The sequence below is a fragment of the Brachyistius frenatus genome, unplaced genomic scaffold (genome assembly GCF_029030835.1).
Source record: "Brachyistius frenatus isolate BFR_SWC_R1_liver_20210118 unplaced genomic scaffold, ASM2903083v1 Contig_21, whole genome shotgun sequence".
Taxonomy (NCBI): domain Eukaryota; kingdom Metazoa; phylum Chordata; class Actinopteri; family Embiotocidae; genus Brachyistius; species Brachyistius frenatus.
Window position 1 is genome coordinate 437984 of NW_027210620.1, and position 14347 is coordinate 452330.

At 41.2% G+C, this 14347-nt stretch overlaps 1 protein-coding gene across 1 annotated transcript in view; it reads right to left on the reverse strand.

Moving 5' to 3' along the window:
• Positions 1-14347, reverse strand: part of ptprn2 (protein tyrosine phosphatase receptor type N2) — a 124418-nt gene that overhangs the window by 92590 nt on the left and 17481 nt on the right. Inside the window, exons 3-4 of the mRNA XM_069696283.1 lie at positions 8979-9092; positions 1700-1956 (exon numbers count right to left, since the gene is read on the reverse strand). Of these exons, the coding sequence (XP_069552384.1) occupies positions 1700-1956; positions 8979-9092 (371 nt within the window). The remainder of the gene's footprint in view (positions 1-1699; positions 1957-8978; positions 9093-14347) is intronic.

The following is a 14347-nucleotide window of genomic DNA, read 5'->3' on the forward strand; positions in this document are numbered from 1 at the left end:
TTAACTCGACGCACCGCTGTGCCTGAATCCAGTGTGGTTGAATTCTCTCAGGCTTGTTTTGTACATTTCTTCAGAGCGGAAGTGACAAAAAAATTATTTGATGAATCTTCAGCCTACACTGCAATAGTTTTTTTTTTTTCATCCTCCATGGGAACATTAAATAGGTTGTACTGGGTCAGCATTGTTGTGACAGGCTTTAGTATAAAAAGAGAAGCAACCTGGGCTCGACGAGACAGGACAGGATATGAATAGGGATTCTAGATCAAAGACAACTGCCCTTGGAAATTGCATTATGGAAATCGTAGATGAGATAGTGTCACTCAAAGAGTAATTTCATGCATTTCCACAACAAACTTTAAAAAGCAGATCTCCTCAGTCAGAGAAGTAGCAGCAATCCCTTATCTAAAAAGGGAAAAAAAATTACGAGTCATCTGATTTCAAAGTTAGTCATATGAGTTTATATTTGACACATGATGAATAATGTATTTACATTACAATGCACTGGTACACAGGCATATAGAGGCCTTTTAACCATTTGCCATTGTAGTTGGTTTTAATTCTGGGACTAAGAATGTGTGATTTTGTCCTTTCTTCTCTCTTGTGAGGAAGAAGAATTATTCTTCTCATCTGAATCGTAAGAGCCCACGCTTCAGTTAAACATACAGTACATCCGATCCACTGAACAGCATTATTATCCATGTCACTGCTGCACTAATACTAGCTATCTCCCTCAGTGCAATTTTCTGTCCTTCAAATGTATATAGAGAAAATGTCAGTCTTTCCAAGCCCGGCATACCGAGAGGCCATAATGGCATTAGCACAGCAAGACAGGGGTGCTCTGCCATTCATGCTAACCATGTTTGCCTTTTTCAATCACACTACACAACAAAGGGCCTCATTTCATCAATAAAGAAGGTCCTGAACTCTTCAACTTTGCATTATGGCTGCACTGACACAGCAGCAGGAAGCGGCCCGGCTATGAAGGATGCGGAGCACATCTCAAACAAAGCTGGGGTTCCACCCTAAAATATGAGGGTTGAATAATGTAAAGAGGTGATGGGAGATCTTTGTGTAAAAAGGGTCCCGACTCAGTGGGAGATCGAGAGAAGACGGAGAGCGAGAAATAAAAGCAAAGCAGGCACAAGAGGGCGACCCAAGGAAAAGACAGATTCAAAAGGAATAGGAAGAGGCCCTTCCATGACTTAGTAAAGGAGAATGTGATGTTTTTTTGTTATATGCAATATGGACAAGAATTCCTACACTTAATGTTGGACCCATATGCTGCATATCTCTAGCAAAGCCACTTGTGTCACTTCCATAAAGTTGAGGGACTTGTCTGAGACAGATATTAAAAAAGAGACAGACGGAGATCTGGACTTTTAGTGTCTTTATAATATACGTTAAATTCCATCCTACATTTCCCATAATGCAACTAGATAGAATTTTTCATTAGACCCCGGCTGCCTCTTAAACGCCAATTTTCTTCACATCACAAACTTCAAAATTGTCGTGCATGCTTTATGTCAAATGTTTTAATGTTTAAGTCCAAACCATGACAACTTTGATGACATCACTGTGACATCATCATATAGAATAAGTCTTTTTTCAAACCCTTCTTTTACTGATTTATGTAGCCTGTAGTTGTTACACCAGTTCATGCCACAGACACGTAACTGTTGACAGCTTGTTGGACTCTCACCTGAACCTTGGCTGCCTCTCGTTGGACTCCTGGTTGTCTGTCCATCTCAGCCTGCGGTAGGAAACCCAGCCCGTTCAGGTACCGCTCAAAGTTTCTGCTCAACTCTGTCTGCGCAGGCCGCAGTTTCCCGTCTCTGGAGCTTCTGTAGGCGGTCAGGGAGCTAGGGGGGGTGGCCTGATGGCGGAGTGGGATGATCCTCAGTTTGGAGAGCTCTCTGGAGATGACCTGCTGAGTGATGTCATCCTGCCATGTCAAACCTGGAAACAAAGAGGTCACATTGAAATTTGACTAAGTCAAGGAATAGGAGAGAGAATCGGGCTTGGAGGGCTAGGATGACTAGGATGACTCTCTCCTCAAATTAATTTCACCTGCAAGCAAAAAAACCATCTAGGGCTAATAATTAGTCAACTATCATTCATTATTCAATAATTAATTGTTAAGTCTATAAAATGTTAGAAAATTGTGAAAAATCCCCATAACACGTTCCTAGAGTCCAGGATAACTACTACTTCAATGTCTAACAACACCCAAGGATATAAAGATGCAGCCAGACAATGTTTTGTCAATTCCTTATTGAAATGACTTATAATATTAATCAATTATCAAAGTTATTGACATTTATTTTTCTATTAATCCAGTATTTGTTTCAGCCATTAGACAGAAACAAGTGCAGCCTTCTTAAAAAGGATGACTGCACTTCAAATAATAAAATAAAATGTATCAAAAAAATTGACCTTTACCTTCAGACTATACATATATGAGATTATACATATATATAATCTAAAATACTGGGAAAAAAAATTATATATACAATATAAAGTGTCCATATAATGTACAATGTCAGAGAAAGATCTTCTTCCTGCACAAGTATTGTGGTGTCTCTCTCATCCTACACTTTGATTTACTATTACCATTAAAAAAAAGGAGGAAAAAAGAAATTGCAAACAATTTCTCATCTATTAGGTTGGAAATATTAGTAATTTGTTTTATTTGGGACAGCACTTGTACTGTACTCGACTCCAGGGGCATTGGTGTAGTGTAGTCCTCTTGTGATTAAAGAGTAAACAGCAGTAATCAACAAAACAGCAAGGATGAATCTGAAAGAGTAGATTACCAGAAACTCACAGGAAGGCACGACGACACACGCACAAATGCATGCACACATGTAGAGACACATGTATGTGCAGACTTGTGCAGTACACACACACACACACACACACACACACACACACACACACACACACACACACACACACACACACACACACACACACACACACACACACACACACACACACACAGCCAGTCAACAAGCCCGGGGAGAATGTCACACTGTGGCCTGACGCCGTGCCAACATCTCTGCTAATTGCCAACACATAGTTGGGATGCAGAACTCCTGGGCAGGGGCAAAGCGCAGCGATGCCAGGACCAGATGGAGCTACCCAAGCAAAAAAAAGATACCCAAAACATGGCCCCATTCCCAATGAGCCAAGAGGCACCGGATTCCATCGGCAAAGAGCACAGAAATACCAAAGATATTATACTTTTTTTTTTTTTTTTTAAAGAGCCAAGATGTTTACTGATGACACTTCCATTCCCGTGCAGAACCTTTTTTTTTTTTTTTTTTTTTTAATGAGAAACAAGTGATTATGATGTGGTGCTCAGATTCCGAAGTGCTGCATACCTCAGCTTTTACCGGACTCATGCGAAGAAACAATGCCGCTCCTGATGCTGTGGACATTCTTAATGTCAATACACTAACAGCCCGAGTAGAAATGTGTGAAGAAATGAATGTACCAACAGTGCACGATGTCTTCATTAGCCTGGTTTCTCACCCATAGACGCTGGATATTCTCATAGATATTCATAAGCACCAGATGAGGATCTAAGCAATGCAGAACAGCTACAGATGCCTCCAGTCATTCTTGGCAGCAGTGAATGGAGCACAAACCAGCGTATGTTGTCACTGTTCTGGAACGCAGCTCAGCCATCCATCCGTACAACAATGACATTTAACTACCCGTGGCTTACCCGATGTGCTGTGTACTAGCTATATATTACCGCGGTGATGATCATTTATGCCATCATCAGTGGCGATGGGACAATCAGGTCTGGCTTCATCCCTAAAGGATCCATATGGTACCTGCGGTTTACTGCAGCTGGTTAAATGAGTTCAGAGTAAAACGTGCGACGGCGCCACAACAGGAAGAGGCCGGCTTCATTGACTGTGACACCTCTATCCCTCTCTGTCTCCTGGGGGATGCAATCATTTCCATACATACCATGTTTTGTGTGTCTGTGATGGGCACACTTGAGGGAAAAGGTATGCCGGCGCATATTACAAAATCAAAATGAGCCGTTTTGCAAAAGAACAAGTCAGGAGGAAAAGTGGTGGGGCCTTTACGGTTGTATTCCTCTCAATCAACCTCTCAGCTGATTATCCTGGCACTGAGGAGCTAAATGTCACGCAAATTCATCTGCGAGTCCAGAGAAAGAGCAGGTTCCTTCATCAAGCGCTGCAGCTTTTTGCCTGTTAAGGATAGCATCCCGACTCAGGCAAATGCCTCAGTTAATTAACGCTTTGCCATTAGCGCAACAGCTTTCAAACAAGCAAGATATTTCTGTTGGCCTCCTGTCTGTTTTCTGTGTGACAGCGAGAGAGAGAGAGAGAGAGGGAGAGAAGGGGCCTCCTAAATATTCAAAGCCTATTAGATGGGATCCTGTCTACATGTCTTGTTGTTTCATCTGGTGGTTTTGAAATGCAGATTTTCCCCTTTCCCTTACTTCTGTCCACCGACTGATTTTAAAGGCAGTAATGGAAAAAGAGCGTGAATAATTTAGCAGCAAGTTCAACCTAATTAGTCAAAGTGAAATGTGTCACTCTGAATTTGACACATAAATTAACCAACAGTGCATTGATGAGTCAGGTCACGAAATACAAATGCATTAATAAGTGCCATTTGTAACAAGCAATTCATTTATTGTCAGTTTTATATTGACATTTCAGAGGTAGAGAATTAAAAAATATATATATCTTATTTTACCAGGTCATACCAATCATTATCATTTCATGCATCAACAAATTTTGGCTGACATATTTGTTATCTTTGGAAACTTTAGGTTGTCTGCTAAAATTATTTAAAAAAAAAAAAGAAGGGTTTGACTTCACAGCATGAGTGTATGATAACTGACCCCACCCATACGTGTTTATTTCTAAAAAAAAAACAACCAAAACTGGTTGCATATATACAAAGACATACAAGATTTTTTGAAGGAAATAATCTGCCTGTCCTCACAGACATGGCATCACACTGAATGAGTCAACAGAGCCCCCTTGTTTTCCTCATAACAGCTCAAGTTCTCACACGGCACGTTGGTGTGTGATCTGTTCTCTCTAGTGCTATTTAGCAAGGTTGTGAGGGAACAGACAGAGCAGCACATGAGGAAAAACAACAATGGGTTTTGTTACTTGTCTGTCAAAGAAAGCGTATTTGCGCAGGAAGCAAAGTAGAACGAAGAGTAACACGTCGTCTCGGTAGCACTGGAGGCAGATGATGTCAGTTTATGGTCACTGATTCTCCCTCACTGACGACTCCTGTCAATGGAGCTAATGCAAATGTCACAATTCATCATCTTACTTGACTTGCCTGTACTGTGAGAGTATCTGCTGCTCCGCGCAGGGTCGAGAGGTCAATCGACTGCAGGTTACAGTAGTTTAACATCGTCCATCAACTCTACCGCAGTTACACGCTGACATGATTCCTTCTGATGTTGAGCGTACGGAGCTTGACAGCATAAGTATTGACCAGAAGCTGAAAGCTGTGACAAACTAGTTTAAAAAAAAAAAAACCGCAGAATAATTAAGTGTTGTCAGTGTTGTAAATGTTACGCTTTTTTGGGCGGGGGGAGGGGGGAGAGGGGCAGGACGCAAGACACGGAGTGAGGTTTAAAAAAGTAAAGGTTGATTTACCACAAAACCGGTACTCTGACAGGATCAGAAACAACAAAAAGCGAGCCGAACTCTCTAAAATCGAACCAAAAAAAAAAAACTAAACAAAATAAACCCAAACAAACAGATGTGGGTGAAATACAAAATTACTTCCAGAAAATTCAAGCTACTGATGAAGATCAACAACAAGAAGTTGACAGCCGGGGAATGGAAACAGACACGACAGACTGACAAAGAACTGAGGAGGAGGGAGAACTAAATACATTTAGTGCTGACGAGGAAGCAAGACGCAGGTGAGTGCAAAAACGGGCGGGAAAAACACAATGCCAGGATGTAAAACAAAACAGAATCAAGAAAAAAAGCAACACTGGAAAAATAAGACAGGGTGAACTAAACTGGGCGGAGATGCATAGCCTTTGCATAACTGGCCAGGAAAGCTAACATTTGAGACTTACATTAACGGAGATAAAGATATTTTAAAACTCATTCCTCCCGGTTTTGTATTTCTGTTCTTAGTTCTTGTAGAGGGTAAAAAGCGTAACCCTCCTCGTAACTCCTTAAATGCAGAATATCATATCTACTACCCAGGAACAGCACTTAAGCAAGGATAAAACCACAGACTGTATGTAAAAATTAATGTAGCCTCTGGGTCCAAACGGTGGAGCCAATGCAGAAGTGTGTTAAAGTACAATAGCACTGAGGGCCACTAGGGACTCGCTCCAAAAAAAACACACCGGCTCCGATAGACTCCCATTAAAAAAAGCCACAACTTCTCATGAAATACAAACTAACAGATCTTTTTCTACTAATCGTTACGCTGTCATTTGCTCAGTTCACTCCTTCTGATCAGTGTTCTGGTGCTCCTCCTGAAAATAATACAATCATAAATGAGATATTAGCTTAAATGTGAGGTATGTTTGGTGGCGTGCCTGGTTTGATTGACATATTTAGTGTCCTCCGTCCACTCCTCCAAATATGTTCCCTTCCGGCGGCAAAAAAACAACAAGATGTTGACGTCCAAAATGCCAGACGTCAAAACCTCAGTTCACAAACTGATGGGTGATGTCACTATGAGTTGGGAGAACCCAGAGACTGACAGACTTCCTGCACCTAGTTACAGTTGCTAAGGTATGATTGGACAATTGCTGCTTTCGGGGAGAGGCTTAAAGAATGTCCAATTAAATACTCCATCATTTTAATATATTGTACTTCAAATTCAAACCACTGCAGTTACTGTGTGTGTATATATTCATACAATCCCAGGCTGCACAAACTCACATATTTAGCAGAGCCGTAATGATTCCAACTCAATATGACAGCCGCCTGGCTATGAGATGTGTAGACACACTGTGGCTGCGCACAGTGAATATAAAGTTGCTTGGCTGGGTAATATAAAAGTCATTTGCAGTTGGATGACAGTGCCTTGCATTCAAAAGGTATATTGTGCTGAAAATGTAATACCAGACACCGAGCTCGGCCAATGGGGACACATCCAGACAACCCGAGCCCTTTTGTACAAGGGTCAATTTCTATTGATCTGAATGACATTGGTGTTGTTCAGCGAGCAGAGATTGTGTGATTTCTACCTGCTCTGATGCAAGATAAAGAGGACTGTAAATCGATTCCATTGATGTTTCTCCCCGTTTTATTTCTCTCCTTCATCTCTTCAATTTAGGTTACAGTACAATGGTCTCTATAGCCCCGTCTGGGCAGAAAAAAAAGAAGAAAGAAGGTCCCCCACGTCTCAAAGATGACACTTCAATAGCTGTTGAGCAGATAAGAATAACGTGCCACCGAGCATTAACGGTGCATTGTGGACTCATCCGGAGATAATGCTCTGTGTCTGGATGTGATTCTACAAGACAGAGGAGGGGAAAATGTTTCAAAGTGATGATGTCATGTTTGTGGCGTCTGTGAGCGGCTGTCTCAAAGCACAAGGTCAGGGAACGAGTCTCATAATGAAAAGCACCTAAAGAATTAAACACCTCTTAAAACGAAGCAGAAAAAAAAAAAATTACACACCAGATATCTTCTCATCCTCCTCACTCTCATTTGTTTATTTCTGAGCAGTAATTAGAATAAATGTGTGGTCTCGCCTGGCTTAATATTCATCACTGAATTTTTTTTTTTTCCCCCCTCTTTCTATTTTTTTTTTTCATGTTTCCTCTGGCCGACTGTTTACTCTTAATGATTTTCAACACTAGTTCACGCCTGTTAAAAGATATTAAGCTCCGAGTGGCCTGCAAAGCCAATTATGTTCGGAGGGCGGATGTTTGTGGTCACGGTCTGTGTTAAAGGTGTCTACTGCCCCCTGGTGGGTCATAACTGCACTTGCAGCCTTATAAATGTGTGGAGAAAATATGTAGAAGATAATCACAATTTGTATTTCATTGGTAACTATAATGAACTGTGTATAGATGTATGTACATGTTTTATATTTTTGCTTTTCAACCAATTAATTGGATGTGACTAGTTAGAAATGTACATTCTCTGTTTGTCTACATTTTTTTTTTTTTTACCTTTAATTAGTACCAAATAACATATTTGGTTCCAGGAAACATACTCAGGAAAAATAAAATTAATTTTTTTTTCCAGCATACACAAAATTCAAGTCATTTTTTTTCTTGACTTGGTGGCGTCTCATTTCATGTGTGCAGCAGACTGCCTGGAGGCTGCAGTCATTTCTAGCTGTTGTTCACACTGTAACAACCATCAGCAAGAGGAGACTGTTCTCCACAACAAGTACAAGACATGAATATCAAATCTGCCGTATTTAAATTTCAAAACAGATGAGACGCACTGATGAGACTCTTAAAATATGTGTGAGCCAAAGGAAACCCAGCATGACTCCAGGTTGGGAAAACAATAACTCTTGATTTCCCCCTGCAACTTTATTCTTCATGAGCTGTACAGTTATTTCTGTTATGAATACATTTTATAAGAATATTTTTTTTAGATATTTAATCCGCCTGAAAGATGTAACCTGCTCTAACAAGCACATTGATTGAATAGGGGAGGCTGTCTGATGTGATTAGATTGCACACCTCACAGTTACTCATCCACAAAATTAGCTCTAAAATTCCAACCAGCACCACAAGTCTATTAGACTGGCTGCTGGAGTTAGACGCAAAACAATGGCCCGATATGAGCACAGTGACCTGTTCTGGCCCTGTGGTGGTGCGCTCAGCTAGCCAAAGAGACAGCTTGGCTTATTTGGCTTGCTTCACACAATGGCAGTTGACAAGCATTTGATGTAAGGCCCGTACTGTACGTGATTGATGCTGAACAAAAGAAAGTAAACTCGGACAGAGACGGACAGGCAGTTTGTACCTCTGTGAGCCAGTTTCTGGAGGAGGATCCTGAGGCGCTGCAGAGCAGAGGAAGAAATATCGTATGTGTACAGGTCTGCACCGGCCAACTCCTGGCACCTTCCAAACACTCCATCTGCAGGCAGGAAAAGAAAGGAAACTGGTGACGACAGGTACACGAGGGCATATTTTGTCATACGTGTGCGGCACCTGCAGAGTTTGGTACCTCTGATTTCCTGTTTTGGGGGGTAATACCTGATATTTTTCCTGTGACAGCACCACGATAAGCAGCCGTTCAGGGCAGGAAAGCCTTTATCAGGGACCCCGTTAATCTCCCTATCAACGGTCCTGCCGCCTCTCTCGATAAGAGGTTGCTAGGCAACCCACGCCACGGAGTCCCTATCAACCCCATAATTCAATGGCTGGTCTAGACCTCTGAAGGATGGGGAGGCTCTGCGGGTCAGACAGCAGTGTGTAGATGCGAAGCCTGGAATATAAATGACCTGTGTTGTCACCTTCTCTCAGCTGTGGAGATAAATCCATGCATCTTATTGGCTAAAAAGACAAAAAGAAATCCTGCAGATTCAATCTGCGTTGTTTCCTCTGTGTGTGTGTGTGTGTGTGTGTGTGTGTGTGTGTGTGTGTGTGTGTGTGTGTGTGTGTGTGTGTGTGTGTGTGTGTGTGTGTGTGTGTGTGTGCGCGTGCGTAAGCGATGCCACTGTCATTAGATGGGATCAAATGATGCGCATCAACACTTGGTCGTGCACCGCAGCTTCCCATTAATTAATTCAAGTTGTCCGACAATAACAGTAAACATCAATGGTACGACTGAGGCTCACTGACACGTCAGGAACCACAGAATACACAAAACCTCATGTCCACCACACGCTGCAATGTTTCTGTCTGGGCTTTTAAAAAAAAAAAAAAAAAAAAAAAAATCAAAATATTTAATGATCAATCATATCCATCAATCATACACGTGATGTGGCATCTTTGCACTGAAAGTGAAGCATTTCTCAGCCTACTTTGTCACCTTCAACTCAAAAAAGTGAATTACATTCATTGTCAAATTAAGTGACTGATAATTACTATGATAAAATTATGTCTGACGAGTCTAAATTGAAGTTTTAGACTAAACGAGGTTGTACTGACTTCCTCTTCTGCCTGTGACGTGTTAAATGACAGCTTTGTACAGGAATAAGCTTGTGGGAGGTGGTGAATTAGCATAGACAGCACAGTGCAACGCTCGGGAGTTATTTTGAGATCTCAAACAGCGCAGAAGAAAACTTCCCACCTACAGACGCGCAGATCATCACAGACAAAAGACGTCAACCGTCTCGATCCTCTTCGCCAACAATCCCTCGTTTCTAAAGATATTTTCCCTGCTGACACGCTTGATGTGTTCACGAAATAAGTGAGTTGGACTTCTGGCGCGATGTCTTTTCCCCAGTTGTACACTAACAACACATTATGTAAGACATAATGGGAGGCTGGTGACATAACAAGTGACGGGACACTGTTAAATGTTTGATGCGCTGCGTACCTCATTGGTTCCCATGGTAACGGCACATGTTACTTCCCTTCTTTGTTGTCAGGGACATTCCCAGGTACTCAGACACACAGCGGGGATTTAGTGCATTAAATATAAAAGTCAGTTATTTCACGACAAAGAAATTCTTGTTTGCCGAATGAAACAGTTGACTGATTTATGGAGGTGATGCTGAGCCATTCGGAGCCACACGCACAATTATTCACGAAGCTGTTCTGTCACTTTATTGCGTGTATTCACAACACCGAGACGATCAAAACAAGCAACGGTCGTTCATTGTAGTTGACAGCTTGCAGGGGAAACAGACTATTTTCCCCTATTTTTGACATCTAAAAAAACAACATTTTAATTCCGGGCCTGGAGGAGAGCAGCATGTGTTGGCTGGATGGAGGGTTGTCCAAAGCTTTAAAAAAAATAAATAACACACGGAAATGCAGGGAAATCAAATAGCAGAGAGAGTGTCCCTAAATATGTCAGCATCAGTGCGATCTACATGACATTACATTTCATTTAGCTGACGCTTTTATCCAAAGCGACTTACAATGAGTGCTTTCAATCACGAGGGTTGATCTAGGAGTGAAGCAAAGTCTATTAACAGAGGAACACAGTGATTTTGTAATGATCACCTGTCTGGCTTGGGGAAATATCAAGCTCACATTAGATCAATTTGTGCCAAATGGTGGCAATGTGACGAGCAGGAGGCAACTGCAATGCAAATAAACCTTGATCAATGTGATCCATAATGCATAAAACAGGCCACAGAGTCAATCAATGAATCAATCCTTAAACATACAACAACGTAAATCAGTGACATTCTCAAAAAAAAAAAAAAAAAAAAAAAGGAGCTATGTCTGGATAAGCAGCATGTTGACAGGAATAAAGAAGATTATTAGCCAAAAAAAGGTGAAGAGCTGTAAATCCAGACTCCGTCTCCCCACCCACTGTGACAGACAGAGCGACACCCGGCTGCCGCTACAGCTATTTAAACTGTGAAAGCTAATGCTCCGGGATAACAGGAGCAAACACTAAAGCTGACAGTCAGCAAAGCATTTCTAAAAGACTGTTGGAAGAGAGGCAGACGGACCCGGGAGACAAATTAAGACATATTGGAACAGGTGTATTAGCTGTGCAACTCATGTCATGAAAATGAATAGGCTCAAATCAATGCACCGAGACCGGCCAGATGTAGGCCGCTAATAAAGAAAAGGTATGGGAACAAAAGCTAAAGTGATCAGGATGTGATGAATGAAGTTTTTACAGGTTATTCTGGGCTTTTTATGTGACAGCCTTTGAAGTGATAATTATATTTATGCATGCACTGCAAAGCACATGTAAATACAGAAATGAATAAAGATAAAGCAGACTCTCGGAGCTACATCAAAACATGCTGCCTATTGAATGTGGCTGTGAGCATAAATCAGCGCTATTATTACATTTTTATTTTTACATATCCCTTTCCCTCCCCTTAAAGAGCATGTGGCTTTTTTTTTTTATTAAAACCCTTTGTTGCATCTTTTATTCCTTATACTTAACCCGTCCTTTACTCAGCACTTGTTCGATTATTCATGGTTTTGCATCTTCAGCGTTGGCGCTCTTTCTCCGCCCATGGAGATCGTTTGATATTTGGATTTTTGGCAGCGGTTACTTAAAGTGTTTATGCTGCAGTTGCGCTCGTTGCGAGCGCTGATCAATAGAAGCATCGCCGAAATCGTTTAAATCTAAAATACACGCGGACCATTCAGACAATATTGGCCAAAGTGGGGGCAGGATAACCGCCAATCGATACAACACTGTCGGTTAAGTGTTTAATAGGAGCCAACCGGTGCCCCGAGGGAAACATGTAGCACTTATCCGCTGTACTTTAGCTCAGCTTATCACACCAATAAGCCACAGACACTGGAGAGCTGCATCAAATTAAAATGCATTTCCAGGTAATCACGTATCCTTTAAGAAGAAGCTTTAGAAAAGTGTTTCCCCTGAAGATGAGCGTAAAGGTTAGAAGAGGTTGCATCAGAAATGACACCCAGCGCCAGAAGCTCGAACAGCGTACGGAGGAGGACAGTAATTGTTAATCAATGACGCAATAACATCTAGAATATATCGAAGGTACTTCTTCCCAAAATATACTACTTATGCAATCAGCTGCTGTTTAAACCTATGAAATATTCACTTCCTTTAACGTCAAATATTAAATGAAAGTAGATTTCATCCCAGTAACTGTTATACGCTCAGCGCTTTTATCCTACATGATCTCCCATCTTGTCCTCTTACCTCTCCCCTAAAAGGGGTTGTTCAATTATAGCAAGTAAACCAAGTAACTGAAGCTTGGATTTTTTTTTCCACATAGCAACGTTGTCCATCTACTGAGTTTAAGGGTGGTGTTTTGTTAAGCCCTAAATAATCCAAAATAAAAGACCAAACTGACAAACATGTACCCGTCTGTTCTAATGTCCGCTGCAATCATTTGCATGTCCAGATAGCCACAATGTGAGCATGATTTCCAAAGAAAAGAAAGTCATTAGCTCGACATATCATTGTGAGGGATTATGAAATTATACTGTATTTGTTCAGGATTGAAGAATCCAAGGTGACATTAGCAGCTTTTCTGTTCCTTACTCGGTTTAAGGAAGTTTGCCAAATGCAGTAGCCTACTTTTTCCGCAACCTCAAATCCTTTATTCTTATAAATGTAAAAGCATGCTGTTTAAAAACTAAAAAAAACAACAACAACAACAACAAAAAAACACCCTAAAGTTTTAAATATAATCACTGTAACGCATTTGAATCATCTGAGGGTTATGTTAGAACAAAATATATTTTAATCATTGGACGTGCTGCAACAGTAGGGCTATGTTTTCTACATTAGGTAGTGACGATGCTAAGCTAATGCTAGCTTTAGTCTTATATTTTGTGTATACAGCTGAAATGTGTCACTCTTTTGCCGTTTTTTTTTTTTTCTTTTCCATAAGTAAAATATAAATGTGAATTGTGTACGGAAATTTCAACCAACTCACACAGTTGAAATGTCAGCATTAGCTTCCTCTAGCAGATAGCAGATAAAGGCCGGTCAACAGTTATTCTTGCAAAACAATGCTGTGGTTATTTCACAGATTTCTGTGAGATCACGTCGTGATTTATGCGCCTCCTATTAAAATCGATGAAAACTTTTGGCGAGCGTGCGGTGTATTAATTAATTCAGGTCACTTTGAATAGAGAGTGTCTTTTTCTGTTGATCAGTGGTTTTAAAAATAATAATACTTTTTTTTTTTTTTTTAAAAAGCCTCATTAAATCAATCTGACTCAGTGCTGTTAAATAACAACTCGTGAACATCAAAGCATCTCGCGAATGGTCGTCGAACACAACGCACTGTGTAAAACCGATACGGAGGGGAGGAGCTGCGCCTTCCCTGCCCTCAGCCACCCTGCATGGCAACAGCCCGGGTGAAAACGAGAGTGGTTGGTCCCGCCCAGAATAAACCAGGTTACTCCTTCGGGGACCTGCGGAAGAGTCGAAGTGGCAGACCTAGTTACTCCCACTCATCATCTGTCTGTGCAGTGGCTGCTGATCATCAGGAGTTCAATGGAGAGTGACAGAGCGGAGACTGCGAGTGCGCAGAGGGTTATGAAGCAACCAAATAACATCTCATCGCTTGCATGTTAGGTACAGCATTAATCTAACAGTAGACTGTATATATTTGCCTTTAGTGAGCCTGTAATTACATTTACAGCGTAAGAGGGATGGTGTGGGCATGGCAAAAAAAAAAAAAAAAGAGAAGCTGAAGAAGAAAAGATGGGAGGAAAAGAGACAAATCTCAGAACAAATGATCATCTCCCGTCATATCC